The following is a 16,379-nucleotide window of genomic DNA, read 5'->3' as shown; positions in this document are numbered from 1 at the left end:
TGGAGATAGTGTTCACCTTTCCCAATGTTAGAACAGGGCCAGTAAGCAATGGAGAACCGTAAACAAGCAGACTCTGGAAGGTGATTAAGGTGGAATGGTGCGAGAACTCACATGTGTTTTATGGTGCTCTGCTCTCCATTGAGGCAGTTTGAGGTGCAATTGTTTGTGGCCTGTTAAATTTCAAATGCAAGTGGAAAGTTAGAGGTGAAGGTCTCATATTAACAAAACTAGTACTATTTTCCAGCATTCTGATTACTTTTTAAAAAATATTCATAGCCTACATTTGTCTGGTACCATTATGTTCGTATCCTTATTTTCTCCATTAGTGTTTTCTTTTTTGTTTTGTTTTATTTTGTTTTATTTCTTTCTTTTTTCTGAAACAGGAAGAGAAAATCCATTCTGGAGAGGCTCTTCTTCATGTAAGTGTTATTTATGCTCGTTAATGAAATTAGTGAAATATTAGCAGTGCAATTCAGATGTTCAAAATCCCTGTGTTCAATGGTGGATTGCTAAAAAGAAGTAAGATAAATACGGTTGCTCTTTGTGTATTAAAAAAGGGATGAGAGAGGATAACTTTTAGAAATGATCCAAGACCACAGAACAAACTAGTATAAGACAACAGCATAGAATGTATAAGGTTCCCTTCCGCTATGCCAAGATATGCTTTTTAAAATCTTGGATTCTGCCACAGAATCCAAGTTACTATGTGCAAAGTTGATTTTGGTTGTGTGTGCACGTGCGTGTGGCCTCAAATAGTATGTAGATGTTACAGGCTTTTCCAGTGGTTTTTTGCAATACTTGTTAAAAATCCTGAAGACATGAAGCATAAACAGTTACTAGCCCAAAACTCTGCCAATTCTCTGTGTACATCTGCATCCTAGGGCAGTTTTCGCTGGCAGACCATTCATGTAGTTGCCCCTGGCAACCCTGTAACTACCAGGTTGTGAAAAAGAGCTGATTTGTGCAACTATCATTGGCTAATACGTTTTGGGAACATTTGCAAAGCTATACTAAATGTCCCTCCTCTGCATGAGCATGGTACTTAGACCAGATGGAATGTCATGTTAAGGTAGACCAGCATGGTGTAGTTGTTAAGAGCGATGGACTCTAATCTAGAGAAGCAGGTTTGATTCCCCACTCCTCCACGTGAGCAGCAGACTCTAATCTGGTGAACCAGATTTGATTTCCTACTCCTACACATGAAGCCTGCTGGGTGACCTTTGGCTAGTCACTGTTTTCTCTGAACTCTCTCACCCCACCTACCTCACAGGGTGTCTGTTGTGGGAAGAGGAAGGGAAGAAGTTTGTAAGCTGCTTTGAGACTTCTTACAATTGAGAAAAGTGGGGTAATAATCCAAACTCTTCTTTTTCTTTATATGCCCCTTGTGAATTTGGCTTTCTTATAAACAGGATCTGTTTCCAAAATGCTCATTTAGGTGAGCTGAAGTACTTAGGTTCACTGGTGGAACCTTTATCCTGTTAAAAAAAATTGATTCCATTGTCATATCACTAAGCATTTTAGAGTCTCTCTCCCATCAATTTCAAAGTGTTTGACTCTGCAGCATGCAAGGTTGCTGGTCAGAAAACATATTCAAGGACCTCTTGGGAACATAGAACCATTTTTGGGGAGTATAGCGCCCCCCCCCCCCCCCCCCCGGACATGTAAAGAACAATCAAACCTTTTATAAGGCTACAGCAAAATCAAGCCTTTGAGTGGGACACCTTCATTGTTTTGTTTGTTGTTTGTGGTATGGAGTTCATTTTCCATAATTTTCTTTGTGTGCACCCTGCTTTGCGTAATGGTAACCCCGGGAACATTTGCATCAGGCAACTTTTCCATAAATTAATACGCTTTCATTTTAAAATAATACACATTAAATTACAATAGTGCATTATTCCTGCATTATAACAATTGGTTAAGGCGTAGCAAAAAAGCTATGTAGTAACTTTCTTTTGCTATTGTTGGGCTGGATTATTAGTTGAACCTTTAGAATGAAAGCAGCTTGTGCAGTTCACCCTGCATAAGTGATTATTTCTGGGTTAAGTACAGTAACCTGTACAATAAATTATTTCTGCCTTTCCCTTAAGTCATGTCCTTACTTTGCACCTTAAGCTAGCAGTTATTCAGATGTAGAGAAACTTTGGTGTGGATCTGCAAAATATTTGTGATAAAGAACGAGATGCGGCAGAAGGAAGGAGCGAGACTGTCTGCCCTGCTTCAGCATATTCCTTTTGCCACGGCCCTTTCCTACATACATCTTGAACAACAGTTGTCTGAGTGCTTACTTTCCTTCACTCATCCCCCTCCCTAGGAGGCACAGGTGTGCCTTCCTTACCAGACTGTTGTTCAACCTGGAAAATTTCAGATAAAATGGCAGTGAACTCCCTTGTATGTTGTCTTATAGAAGGTAACATGTCGATGGACTCACTGTCCCTGATTTGCCAGAAGCAAAATGTACATAGAGGCAACATGCAACGTGACTCATTTAATGTTCTTACTGGCAGCTCCTGACCAGAATAATAGAATCATAGATTCATAGAGCTAGAAAGGGTCATGCCACCATCTAATCCAACCCCCTGCTCAATGCAGAATCAGCCTAGAGCATCCCAGACTAGCGTTTGTGCATTCACTGCTTAAAGTCTGCTAGTGAGGGGGAGCTCACCACCTTTTTTGGAAGCTGATTCCACTATTTTAAAAAAATTACTATAATTTTTTTTTTACTGTAAGTATTTTTTTCCTAATATCCACTGAGAATTTTCTCCGTGTAATTTATACCCATTATTGTGGGGCCTAGTTTTCGCTACTAACAGGATCACCTCCCTGGCATTCTCTAGTTTGACTAACCTTGATTGTGTCAGTGGCAACCAAATGGGCAGTTTTTTTGACTGAGAGCATAGGAGTAATGAAGAGCAGCCCAGAGAATATTGAGTCCAAGCTTCTCCCATCTTACAGGAACCTTAAAGTGTGATGCAATTTAATGAATTGGGTGGTAGGATTGGCATTCCCCTTCCTCCTTCCAAGACCAGAGAGAAACACATGCTGAGGTTCCCTTCTCCAAGTCCAATTTCTTCCTCCCAAATACTTAAAAATGTGAAGAAGATTTTTATTTGTGTATTTATTTTTTATTGTAAAGGGCAACAGAAGAAGTTGGGAAAGTGGTAGGTCTTAGAAAACTTCAAGCCTTCGTTCTTACTCATGAAACTGTGATGAGGCCTTATACTGGGTCCAACCATTGGTCTATCAAATCCAGTTTTCAGTATTGTACTGTAACTGGCAGTGACTCTAAAATCCTGGATAGATGTCTTTCATAGCACTTATTAACTATTGTTTTTTAAATTGGAGATGCCAGGTCTAGGACTTGGAACCTTTTCATGTCCTTATCTCTGGTGTGGCATAGTGCAGGGGTCTGCAACCTGCGGCTCTCCAGATGTTCATGGACTACAACTCCCATCAGCCCCTGCCCATTGGCCATGCTGGCAGGGGCTGATGGGAATTGTAGTACATAAACATCTGGAGAGCTGCAGGTTGCAGACCCCTGGCTTAGTGGGTAAAATGTCAGTCTAGGGCCTGTATGACTGGCTTCGAATCTGCCACAGCCATGGAAGCCCACCCAGCAAGTGATCTTGGGCCCATCACAGACCCTCAGCTTAACATACCCTTATATTGGTGCTGTAAGGATTGGTGCTGTAAGGATTAAGTAGCAGAGGGGTAAACCATATGAAAAGCCACTCTAGGTCCTCAACCAGAAAGAAAAGCTTGATATAAATAAAAAATAGCATCAACTAAACATCATGCAAAACAAATGCTTTTTCACTTAAACACAGCCTCTACCAAAGCCCATTTTCCTTCCTATGGAAAACAAGCCATAGCCTCTCTGTTTGTTCTAAGAACTTTGGTTTTCAGTAGGGCAGTAACACTAGATGGGGTCTCTGGCTGGTGGGGCACCTGATTAAACTAAGGACAACTGGATATGAAAAGCAGAAGCGTCCTTTACACAGCAGGCATATTTGGATCCATGCCTGTGTGGTTGGTGAAGAGAGCTTCTGTGGCCCTATCATGGGATTTATTCCTGTAAGTTTTAGGCCCCTTCCACACTTGCAGATTAATGCACTTTCAATCCATGTTCACAATTGTTTGAAAGTGGATTTTGCTATTCCGCACAGTAAAATCCAGCTGCAAAGTGCATTGGAAGTGGATTGATAGAGCATTATTCTGCATGTGCAGAAGGACCCTTAATCCAGAAGTAAAAGCAGTCTATTTCTGCACATGGGTTGTATCTAGGAAAGTATGCATGAGTGGGAGGGGGCGATACATTAGAAGGAAAAAAAATTGCTCTCTCTTTCTCCCCCCTTCATGATATTTTTTTCACAAGGGTTTGTGATGCCTGCTGTTGAAATGCTGGTGCTTCTTTTTTCTTGCATCTGCACATAACAGAAGAAGCCTCACCTACGATGTATAGATCTCTTTCAGTTGATAATCTCTTGGTATTGCTTATTGCTTTGGCTCCTTGCAAGTTGTCTAGCATTAATTTTTCAACAGGAGCTAAGTGAACTCTAGGGAGTTACGCAATAATGGCTTGTTTAAAATGCTTGTCTAAAACGGCCCAAATAAATTTGGAATGAGATCTGATTCTTGCTTTGTCACTTTAAAAAAAAACAATCAAAACTTGTCAAAAAATTATTGAAAACCAAGTTAATTTGCATGAGCAATATGTGGAGAAAGTAGACTGTTCATTGCCATCACCAACCTCATTTGTAAAAGTAATGCTAAGCAGGATCATCTTGCTGTGATCATTTTGCAACCAATACTACCATCATTCATTACTTTCTATCAGTGCCTCACCCTATGGAGGAACCAACACTGCCCATCCACATTGAGGAGGGGACAGCCGTTCCAACGGGTGAGTGCAGTTAAGGTAGATGCTTGTGAACAGGGGGGTGGGTCATGTTGCTACATGAAACATGATGGCTCATTTATGTGTATCCATGTCACTGAAAAGTCTGTAAGTGTTACCTGCAAGCATTCTATATATTTGTCTGTCTAGCTTTATATTTCTGTTTTTCTAAACACTGCTTCTCTGGCAGTATTGGTTATTAGTTGATCAGTGGAAAAAATATGGCATGGGCAACCACATACCACTCTTCTGTTCCTCATAGACTTATCAATGCACCCAAAGTTACCAGCTCACATCATTTTATTGCCATTCTAATGATTAGTAGTAGCATATGATTGTTAACTTTACTGAGGTTTGTTTTTATTGTAATAACTAGGATTCTTAACTAGCATCACACCTTAGTTAAGAATTCCAGTTATTATGAAAAATGTGAAGGCCACATTTGGATGACACATGTAATTTAATTAGACTGAAGATGGGCCCCGTGAAAGGAATCGGGAGGGAGAGCGAGTGAAACTGAGTATTGACCAGATTCATGCCTATCAAAAATAAGTGGATTAGTTTGCGAAGTCTGGCACAGACCTTGCTGCTTCTTCAGGGACATTAATTTTCTATCATAATGAGTACCAAAGACAGTGCAATCTATGGATGAACAATGTAGGAGAAATATATATAGTTAGATTCCACAGAATAGCATAAGTAAAATGTTTGTGGTAAAATAAGCAAAGAATCCTCCCTCCCAGCCCACAGCTGACATTTGTAACTGTCTTATATTCAGCCAGCAGAATAACATCCTATAGCGCACCCAGTGTAAGGAGTAGCAAAAACCCAGCAAGCAGAATGGAAGCTGCAGAGCCACCTTTTGGGAATATCCATTGTGGCTGTGGTGTGTGCATGAAAACTGGAGCTGTAGAGCTCTCACCCCAGTCTCTTCCAACACATTGCTGTCTTTAGCAAGAAGAGTTCACATTTAAAAAGCATACCACAATGTGAGCTAGAAGGATTTCATGTCTTTCTTTCTTTCTTTCTTTCTTTCTTTCTTTCTTTCTTTCTTTCTTTCTTTCTTTCTTTCTTTCTTTCTTTCTTTCTTTCTTTCTTTCTTTCTTTCTTTCTTTCTTTCTTTCTTTCTTTCTTTCTTTCTTTCTTTCTTTCTTTCTTTCTTTCTTCAAAAGTGCTGATCAGTTCCCATTAATAAAGATTTCCATCTTGAACTGCCAGTCATTTCAGTGCCTTGGGGCAATCAAACTAATATAGAGATGACCTAAACTTCCTTTAATCTGACTTCAGTGTCTTGGGGTTAGCTCCCAAGAAAGCATGCATAGAATTGCAGCCTTGGGTTTTCTCTTTTTCTATTCATTCGTTATTCATTTAGTACCTGCTGTCACTGAGAATTTTTGAAATGGTGGGTATGGAAAATGATCAGACTTTAAAATTTCTGAAAGAAGTAAACAATCAAAAGAAGTGAATAAAAGAGCAGGCAGAGGACAGCTCTGGTGCATCTGAACTCACGGTCATGTATACATATACACAATCTTTTAAAAACCCTGTTATTTGCCTAGGCAATCCAGATCCAGCATTAATACAATACAATTCTGCAATCTATGTATTTTAAGTAAACAGATTTGTGTCGATTGTTCTTCTGCCTTCAAGAACAATGCTTTTTCTCCATACTTCTAGAACTTTTGTCTGATTTCTCTGTACCTTTGAACTTCTTTGAGAAATACAGACATATTTGAAAGTGGAAATTGGAGATCCTTACTTTGTCAGAACCACTATATACATTCAAGGGGAAATTATAACATACACATAAAATAAAAGATGTGCAAAAATTAGAGCTAGCAAAACCTGCACTTTTATAAAAGATAAAATAAACTGGATTTATTTAAAAATCACTTGAGAACATAATTCTACTTTTATATGGGTGCAGTAGTTTTTAAATGAATAGGAACTAGTGAGACTTTTACTTTCATACAGCATCAATTGTATTTTCTTTTAAAATGGCCTTAAAACATAATTGTGATTTTATATGGATTGGGAATTTTTAAAATAAATTGGTTTTATTTTTAAAGACATAATTAAACATCTCATAGATGTGTCATTGACCTAATAAGATAATTTTTTTCTTTTGTTCCCTACCACAATGATAAAGAAAATCTCTCTCAATACTTCATCTTCATTTTATGTGTGAATTTTCAGAATTCTGCAATATTTTTCCAAGTGTTTCTTTTAATGTTTATTTCTTTTTCACTAACCTTTACATTTTTCATTCATAATGTTTAAATCCTATGCAATCATTCACTGGGGTTTTTTTTAGATCAGATTTATGTTGTTGGTTTGTGTTAAAAATATGGGCTAGCTCCATTGAAATCTGATAAGGCTCCTGCCAACATGAAATCCCGTGGTTTCAAAACCCAGCTTTCAAAAGCTTTTGAGCCTGCATGGGTGGCGGGGGCTCAAGGGTGGGCCATGCCCCGAGGCATCCCCCCCCCATGCTTTCAAAAGCCAGTTTTGGAAAGCTCTGGCTTTTGAACCTGCATGGAGGGAGGGAGCAGCTCAAGGGCAAGGGCCGAGCCCCATCCCCTGGCTTGCATGGAGGTTGGGCCGTGGCCCTGCTCCCGAGTCCTGTCCCCTCCCTGCTTTTAAAAACCGGCTTTCAAAGCTGGCTTTTGAGCCAGCATGGAGGGGGGGCGAAAGTTGGGGGCAGGGCCCTGCCCCTGGCCTGCATGGAGGTTGGGGGCATGGCCCAGCCCCTGAGCTCTGCCCCTTCCATGCAGGCTCAAAAGCTGGCTTTGAAAGCCAGCTTTTAATATTAGAGAGTGGGCTGGGGTGGGGTCATTCCCCTGATCTCCGTGCAGGCCAGGGGGTGGGACTTCAGCAGGAGATCGCCCAGAGAAGGTGTTGTCTCCAGGTGCCATTTCCCTCCCATATACCTCTGCGCCTTCCTGCCTACTTGCCTGCCTGCCTATAGTGACAGTATTTCACAGTAGAGGTTTTAATAAACATCTCAGCAAATATTTATATTTTAAACCAATTATTTTTCTTGTGCAACAACCAGTTGTCCAAAATTTTCATGCTGTGTTGAAAATATTTTTTTAATTGAAAATTTAGAATCAAATGGTTTTCAGGAAAAGGATGACTTGGTTTAAGGGGCTAGGGATTATATAGAAGTCTTTCGTTTTCAGGGAATTGGAAGAATTTGAATTCATGATGCACATGCACACACACAAAACATACAGTTTTCTGCATTGCTTCTCTGGACCGTATGCAACCGACCTCCCTTTTCAAGTGCTGTGCACACCTACCTTCTTGATCCATCCTTGCACATAGACATATAAACTCTGCCCTGCTTATTCCTTCTTTTGTCTGTCTACCCTATCTGCTTCTCTTCTACTCTGTCTGCTCTATTTGCTTCTCAGGCGTTTTCTGCACGCTATAATTACCCTGGGCGAAAACTGGAATCATACATACTGAGGTGTTCGTATCTCGGTTTTTCCCTTTGCATGGCTTCTCATTATCGAGTTAAGACCGGGATGAAATACTCCAGTTAATTATGCACGAGCCGTTGGTTTATTTTCATTTTCCATGCAAACATTTCCGCGCGTGCGCAAGCGTTCCCGTTTTCCAGAGGTTTTGATTGACTGTAGCTGTGGGGCAGGGAGAGCAGGTGGCGAGGTGAGAAATATAAACCAGTCCGTGTCCTTCGGTGTTGTATGACAGCAGGATCAGTGCTGAGTTTTTCAAAAGAATTGCCAATTTAGCGATTTTTGAAAAGCCTGGGATAAGGGAAATCTTGTGGGGCGGGCCCGATTTAGAACCGGAAGCCATGCAAAAAATCATGCGCAGACCGGGATATTTCACCTCCCGATCCCAGGGAGCCCTGGTTAGTTCTTGAATAGGAGACCAGCAAGGAAGTCCAGGGTTGCTATGCTGAGGCAGGCAATGGCAAACCACGTTTGTTTTTCTCATGCTTTGAAAACCCCAGGAGGGTTCACCATAAGTAAACTGTGACTTGACAGCAAAAAACAAACAACCCCCCTTTCTCTAAAAATATTCTGTTCCCTTTATCTTTTTCTTTGTTTTTCCAGTACCTCAGTAACTGCCGTAGGGCTTCATTTCCTGTTTTAAACACGACGACTATGTACTTTCTGTTCTGTATTTTCTTTGAGTATTTTTATTTTTAAATAGAGAAACCCAAGTTTAAGGAAATAGATTTGCCAAACTTTATAAAGAGAGATTGTCTTATTATGAACTTGGCAAATGCAGCCATTCCACTTATTGGTTCTTTTTCATGTTTCTGCTCCGGGCAAGACTAGAACTAATGGGTGAAAATGACAAGGAAGTAGATTTCAGCTGAATATTAGGAGGAAGTTCTTAATGTTAAAGAGTTATTCAACAGTGAAACAGATTGCCTCAGGAGATTGTGAACTCTTTCTCTGGAGGTCTATGAGCAGTGGCTAGATGGGCCATCGGTTGGGGATTGTGAAGTGTCATGTTCCTGTACTGAACAGGGTTGGACTACATGACAACTAGGATGCCTTCCGACTTGTAAAATTCATAAATCTCTTACATTTGTGTGTGTGTGCGCATTCTGGGGGAAGGCTCAGCTGATGACTGTTTTTCTTTTTGTCAGACATCTAGGATTGGGCTGGTAAGTACAGGAAATTACAGTCTTTAATCTGATATGGTCAAAATAAAACAATGTGTAACAGGGAGGTTTGTGGTTGTAAGGTTTACTGATTTCTTCAGTCCAACAAGAGAGTTGACCTTGGGAAATTTCCCTCTGATGTGTCAGGGCGAATAAAAGAATTCTCTGTGGTCTCAAATGCCATGACGTCATTGCATGGCCGAGCTTGTTCTTGAATCAGGTGGATAAATGGCCTGAAGAACAGAACAAACTGCCCACCACTGAAGCAGAGGGTGAGAGGATGGAATGTAGTGGGTGAAGTGAAAAAGAAAGTGTGAGTCTCTTCTTGAATGATAGTTTAGTCATTCTGAATCCTTGCCCATTGTTGTAAATGCTGGTCAGTTCTACTGGCGTAGGGGAACATCTAGCAGACTCCGAAGTCATGTTCAGGAGAAGGGTGCTGGAGCACATCATCGGAGACTAATCAACCCACCCGTCGGGGACTGCTCTGGGAGGTCCCATGCAGATGTTCCCCTACTCCAGTAGAATGGCCCATTGGATACTTACCGTGAAGGGGCCTTCTGCTGGAGGATAGGGGAACATCTGGGCCCGCCCGGAACGCACATCAGTCTCCAAACACCGACCAACATCACGACTAAGACTTCTTCACTTCCTGTTCCTCTCCGACTCTACCAACTGCACTGCTTCGGCACTCAATAACTGGAGAAGGGAGGGGTGTCCAGCCCCCGCCCAGGAAGTGACGAAATTCTTCATCCTGCCCTTTTTGAGCAGCGGCTGGTAAACACCCATGCAGATGTTCCCCTATCCTCCAGCAGAAGGCCCCTTCACGGTAAGTATCCAATGGGCCGTTCTGATATGTAAGAATTGCTTCTAAGAGAGCAATGCTTAAGCAGGCCTATTCAGAATTTTACTCGGTTCACTTAAGTTGGACTTACTGTCAGCAAAGTGGTCTCAGGATTGCACTGTAAATGACCTGATAGGAAATGTTTAGAAACTTTATTTTAGCCCAACAATGAACAGCAAGTATCTGTACGGCAACTGTGTTAGTCAGTCGGCTGATAGGGTAGTTTACTTTTGTTGAACTTATTTGCAAGGCTGCTGCCTCCAGAACTGAACGATACGAGCATTAGTTCATATATTTGTTATTCTGTTTTGTTCCTTGAATATCGCGGTGCACACTGGATTAACCATTATGCACATTTACATCTGGAGCGATGACATAATGAAAGCTGCAGTGTTATCAAGGGAAGCAGCAGGGAGCTGGTGCTCCTTTCTGGATTATTTTCAATCATTAGACTTTTAGCTAGCTCCCTCCCCGCCTGGGTGCTAATTAGGATCAGAAGTTCATTTGTTGTAAACCGGGACAATTCTGCTTCCCTCAATTTACCAATGCATTATAGCAAAGTTTAATAACTTCCCTCCATTCTTTTGTATTCTATAGCTGCTGTGCTATTCTTGGTTTGCTTGCCTAATGTGCCTGTTATTGTTTTGGCTCTTGCGGAAGTCAAGTTGAAGAGAGGCCTGGCTCTAGAGCAACTGCCTTGTAGTGTGTTATGTTCCTTGTGTGTCATAACTCTGAATGTTATGTAACACATCGTGAATTTTGCCTGGCTGATTCAGCCATCGTGTTTGGGGGGTATTTGTTATGATCGCAGCGGCTTAAAACTGTGACTTCATTTGCGGAGATTTTAATTCATATGACGCATTTTCTACACAAGCATGCAAACACTGAGAAAACACTCACAAAACTGATCGTGCAAGTCGATCTAAATGGTGTTTGATGATACAACAACAAACTGAAAGAAAGTGCAGATGAGTATCCTGATCTCAGTCCCATTTTAGTAACACCAGCTTTTAACTTCTGTGGTTAAAACCACAGCCTAAACATGGCAGGCAAGATAGGACCTTACAGTTTTATGCCACTTTCAGGAAGCTGTCTTAAAATGTATGTTCTTCCCTTATCTTGGGATAACACTATTTATACAAAATGTGTAATCTCATAGGAACATAAGAAGAGCCCCGCTAGATCAGACTAGTGATCCCATCTGATCAAGGGGCCTCTTTCCCATAGAGGCCAAACTGTTGCCCTGGAGAGAGTCCAACAAACTTGGCATAGAGAGCAAGGCCTTTCCCTGGTATTGTCTCATAGCAATGTATGTTGCCTGTGAAGCTTCCTTTAATCACAATAGCTAGTGATGGATCTATCTTCCATGTATTTATTTATTTATCTGTCTAATTCCTTTTTAAACTTATTTGGGTTCATTGGTATCAGTATATCCACTGGCAGCAAATTCCATATTTTAATTTCTCACTGACTAAAGAAGTATTTCCTTTTATTGGTCTTGAATCTATTGCCCATCATCTACACTGAGTGCTTCTGAATTCCTGTATTATGGGACAGGAAGAGAAAGTTTTTCTTATCACTTTCTTCCCCCTGTATAATTTTATAAACTGCTGCGATGCTCCAATTATCTTTTTTTCTAAGCTGAAAATTCCAGACTCTTTAATATTTCCTCATAAGAAATGTTAGTCATTTTGGTTGCATTCTGCTTGATCCAGTTCATGGCAGGTGAATCCAAAATGTTGCATAAATGTTTGTGAGGTAATCCGATAAAGGGAAAAATTGTGTATTCCAGTTAGTGCAAATATGACCTTACTTCCACACTATGTAATAACTTATATCACAAATGCTTGCCTACAGAGATAAAAGAGTATAGCTGTGTTAATCCTATTCTGATGCCATTGTGTCTTTACATAAAGGCATGAGAAACAGCAGTGACATAAGCAACACTTGCCCTCTAAAAGCAGTAAGGATGAACTTGTACTTTGTAATGTTATCAGTTCGCTTAATGTGATGAAGTTTAAATGGGCAAAGGCCAGGTTGTTCTCAGAAGTGGCATGAAATGGAAAATAAATCTGATAAATAGAGGGCTGTATAAAATAAGAGGTAATCTGATAATATACATTAAGATAAACAAGGGAAGAAAAACCGGAGAGATCTTTCAAAACAGTAATACAGATTCAACCACAGACTATTACTGTACTATTCAATAAATGCAAGAGTGTGAGGCTTGTACTTAATATGTATGGAATTTAAGCACCCATATGATTTGCTTAGGCTATTGTTTCTGTGGTGGACCAACCCTGCTGACCCATGAGCATTGCTCCATTTGATCATCCAAGGCATCCAGACGCCCCAGCAATAGTTTCAAATGTCTACCTGGTGATGTGCCACTCCCCCAGCTCTCTTGAGCCTTGGAGGGTTTTCAACTGGTCATTTTAAGTGGCCCACCATTTCAACTGGCCCACCAAGAGGTTACTGTGGAAATGGCTTGGTGAACATGCACATGCCTGACGAGATAGCTGTTTTTGCAGCTGACTGCCTCCTTTACCCTGGCACCTGAGTTAAATAGTATGTTCAAATGGTGGAGATCTGTGTGGTACGACAACAATTGTCAGGTTTTTTTCAATGGTGTAACTAGGGGGCGCAGGGAACTAGAGCCCCAGACGCTGTTTCTTATGGTCACATGGGGGACTCCAGTTAGGTGGAGATTGGGGGGCCAGAGCCAACAGTATATAGTTGGAGCCAGTCAGCTTGATCCTGGCCTCTGCGAGGCTTGGGTCAGGGTTTAAACTGCAGGCTTGAAGTCTAGTTTAGAGCTGGACCCAGGTGACTTGAGGCCACCATCAAATGGTCTTGTGCCCCTTCTGAACTCCACGTGGAGTTCGAAAGGCATGAGCCCAGCTGGCCATGCTGCCGAGCTCCACTTGGAGTTTGGGGGCAGGGCTAGCCACGCTGGTCAGCATACAACTGCACACCTGTCCCAAACTCCACATGCCTGATGAGATAGCTGTTTTTGCAGCTGACTGCCTCCATAACCCTGGCACCTCCACTGGGAGTTTGGGGGCAGGGGGCAGGGCTCAGCTGTGGTGGGATAGTAGGCTATCACTGACTTTCAATTGATGTCAGAAACTGTCCCATAGAATTTAATCCACACTACTGATCAGCACCAAAAATGGTTTGCCTAGTGTTTGGAAACAGAGTTCTTTCTTTCTACACCTAAGAGGGCAGAATGGTAGCTCAGAGATCATGGCAGTGTACTCTGTATAAATGTGTAAATCTGTTCAATCCTAAACGTGTAGATTGTCTATGAGAATCCCCTCAAATGCATGCTCTTACTTCATCCTCTTACGGTATCTGATAGGTTTTTATTATTTATGTGTACATATTGGAAGCTAAAGAAAGGCATTATATACTTTCTCCCCCATATAATATAGAGAATCCTGGTTAGATGCTCTGGATTTGGTGGGATTGACAGATCCCCAGCAGTAAAAGGACAGCACTTAAAATAATTGGTCTGGAGAAAGTTTCTTTTTGTTTTGGAAGGCCTTTGGTTGCACTTGGACTCTCTTTGTGCTATAAATGGCAACTCTGGCTCAGTGCTCCTCTATCTTTTGAGCCAAGCCCTTGTTTCCTGAAGGGAAGTCAGACATATGTCTCCCAGAAACTGGCAAAGAATAGAATGACTTGTTTTAGACTTTATGAGTGTAAGTTATATTTAAATATATTGTGTCTGTCTTTTGGAGACTCTGTTTTCTGTTAACTGATAACTGTAATAATAGCTGTAGTTCTAACCCCGAAAATCATTTCCAAATACATGCTGATTGTTATCTCTTAAATGAAATTGTTGTTTCAATCAGTGGAATAAAAGAGCAGGAAATTAAACACAAACCCTATTAATGTTCAGGACAATGCCTTTCACTAAACAAACTCCATTTTCTTGGAATTCCCCTCAATAGTTCAGTACCTCGAACTGCCTCCTTTTCCTGTAGTTGGCAGTAGCTAAAAGACTATGTGATAAAGAATAAAGTTCAAGACACAAACCCAGTAAGAGATTGTGCTTTAAGAGACTAATTTATATCATGTGTTAAAAGCATAGTACTGCTCATTGCAAATATTGTGCGAGTGATTGGTACTATGAGCTACACAAACACTGCTAAAAACAATGGAGGCCTCAAATCTGGCATGTGAAGGCTACATGACTTCAAAGCCATGTTAATCATATCAAGAAATAACACAACTAGCTCATGTTTATTATTACTCCATGTTTAAGCAATTCTTTTAGTTGATGCTGTAATGTCTGAAAGCATCTGCTTACTGGCAAACTAAGCTCACCCATGGTTACTTCTCTGGTCATTTTTTCCAGTAACAACAGCCAGCTAGACAACTGGTTCCCAGTTTTTCACAAAGCAAAAATATTCAGAGGATCTGAAATCCATTCCATTTTAAATCAAGAATGGAGTTTGTACTTCATTTGGGCAATGACGTTCATTTGCTTATTTATTTCCCCCCATATGTAAGCCCAGAGAAACATGTAATAAATCAGGAGTCCCCAGCCATTCTGAACCCCTGGAGACTTTTGGAATTCTGACATGGCGCAGTGGGTACAGCAACAAAATGGCTGCTGCAGGAGGCAGGTCAAGCCACTAGGCTTGACCTCTCCTCCAGAGGCTTCACCCCCAAATCTCCAGGTATTTCCCCAACCCAGAACTGGTAACCCTAACCCCACCCCATGAGACTAAATGAACAGACATAAATATCAGAGTGGGAAGGAACATTGTAACACATTCAGTAAACTGACCACACCAATTAACATTCATCGGAATACGGTAACATGAAAAGTGAATATGTATTTGTTTTTAGACCTTAAAGCTTGAGGAAACTGAAACTGCTTTTCAAATGTTTAACAGAGACATAAGTGAATGATATACGCTAGACTGGTCTTGCTAAACTGTATAGTTTATGGAAGGCATTCAGTGTGCATGGGTACATAGATGCATATCTGTTGTGTTCCTGTTGTAGTTTTTCTGCAGAGCTAATGTCAATCCAAGTTTCAGGTCACCAGTACTCCAGCTAAGTCTGTTTACGGATCAGGAAGCAGCAAATAAATTCAAGGCTTCTAGTGGAATAGTAATGTATAGGTTTTTTCTTAATAAATAGGTACCCACGTGTTCATCAACAGGAAGAAAAATTTTGCAGGCTAAAATAAAATATGCTAGTTTGTACAAGTCCAGTGAAAATTTAGGATCTTGTCATTTAATTTATGCTGTAAAGATAAGAATTACCTAATGTATTCTCCAGTGTGTCCAAGATATAGTCTGATTATTTAAACTATATATTTTATCTGCAAATATGTACCAGCTGAATCATTTTCCTCTGCTCTATGATGATTTGTTCCACATGTGCACTTCACTGAGTCATTCCACAAATTTTGCAAAATAACGGGAGCTGTTGGGTGACCTTCCGCTCGCACAACCTGATACATCATCACTCTTCGCTTGGGAAAATCAGTGTCCCAAGTAGTTGGGAAAACCAGTTGATTGCTCTGCCTCTAAATGTACAACACCCTAAATCTGCGGAAGTGAGTACAATTCAAGTGTATCTCATTCTCAGCAATGTGTGAGCATTTACTTCCCACTTCAGTGTAAATTGCCTCTCCTCCTCAGATCTTTCTGCCAACCTACCACAGCTTCCACAGTGCAATTGTTGAACGTGGCCCTTTGGGACATGCAGAACTTCCTAGATGGTTTTTTGACTTGGTGTTTTGCCTACATTAATTTGTACATAAAATGTTTGATCTGCCGAGCTACGTAGTATGTATAAGCATTGCAGTTTAAATTTGAGAACAGTACTTATAGACAGGTAACCTAGGATTTCGTTTGCTTTGCGGTTTACTCAGAGCAGGCCTTCGCTGGCAATTTCATTGGCTACTGCTGTGGCGAAGAATGTAGATCTATTTTGTAAGAGAGTCTCTCAGAGCTACTTATTTTAAAATATAA

General features: G+C 40.9%; 1 protein-coding gene across 4 annotated transcripts in view; it reads left to right on the top strand.

Moving 5' to 3' along the window:
* SLC6A6 (solute carrier family 6 member 6) overlaps positions 1-16,379 on the top strand; it is a 65,649-nt gene that overhangs the window by 8,848 nt on the left and 40,422 nt on the right. Inside the window, exons 2-3 of one of the 4 annotated variants that reach the window (XM_048490447.1) lie at positions 384-419; positions 4,835-4,900. The exons of 2 other annotated variants lie outside the window; for them this stretch is intronic. In XM_048490447.1, the coding sequence (XP_048346404.1) occupies positions 4,846-4,900 (55 nt within the window). In that variant the 5' untranslated portion in view covers positions 384-419; positions 4,835-4,845. The remainder of the gene's footprint in view (positions 1-383; positions 420-4,834; positions 4,901-16,379) is intronic. One more of the 4 variants, XM_048490449.1, reaches the window with a different exon arrangement.

The sequence above is a fragment of the Sphaerodactylus townsendi genome, linkage group LG03 (assembly GCF_021028975.2).
Source record: "Sphaerodactylus townsendi isolate TG3544 linkage group LG03, MPM_Stown_v2.3, whole genome shotgun sequence".
Classification (NCBI taxonomy): Eukaryota; Metazoa; Chordata; class Lepidosauria; order Squamata; family Sphaerodactylidae; genus Sphaerodactylus; species Sphaerodactylus townsendi.
The sequence above is the reverse complement of the archived record's forward strand: the minus strand, read 5'-3'. Positions and strand labels throughout refer to the sequence as shown.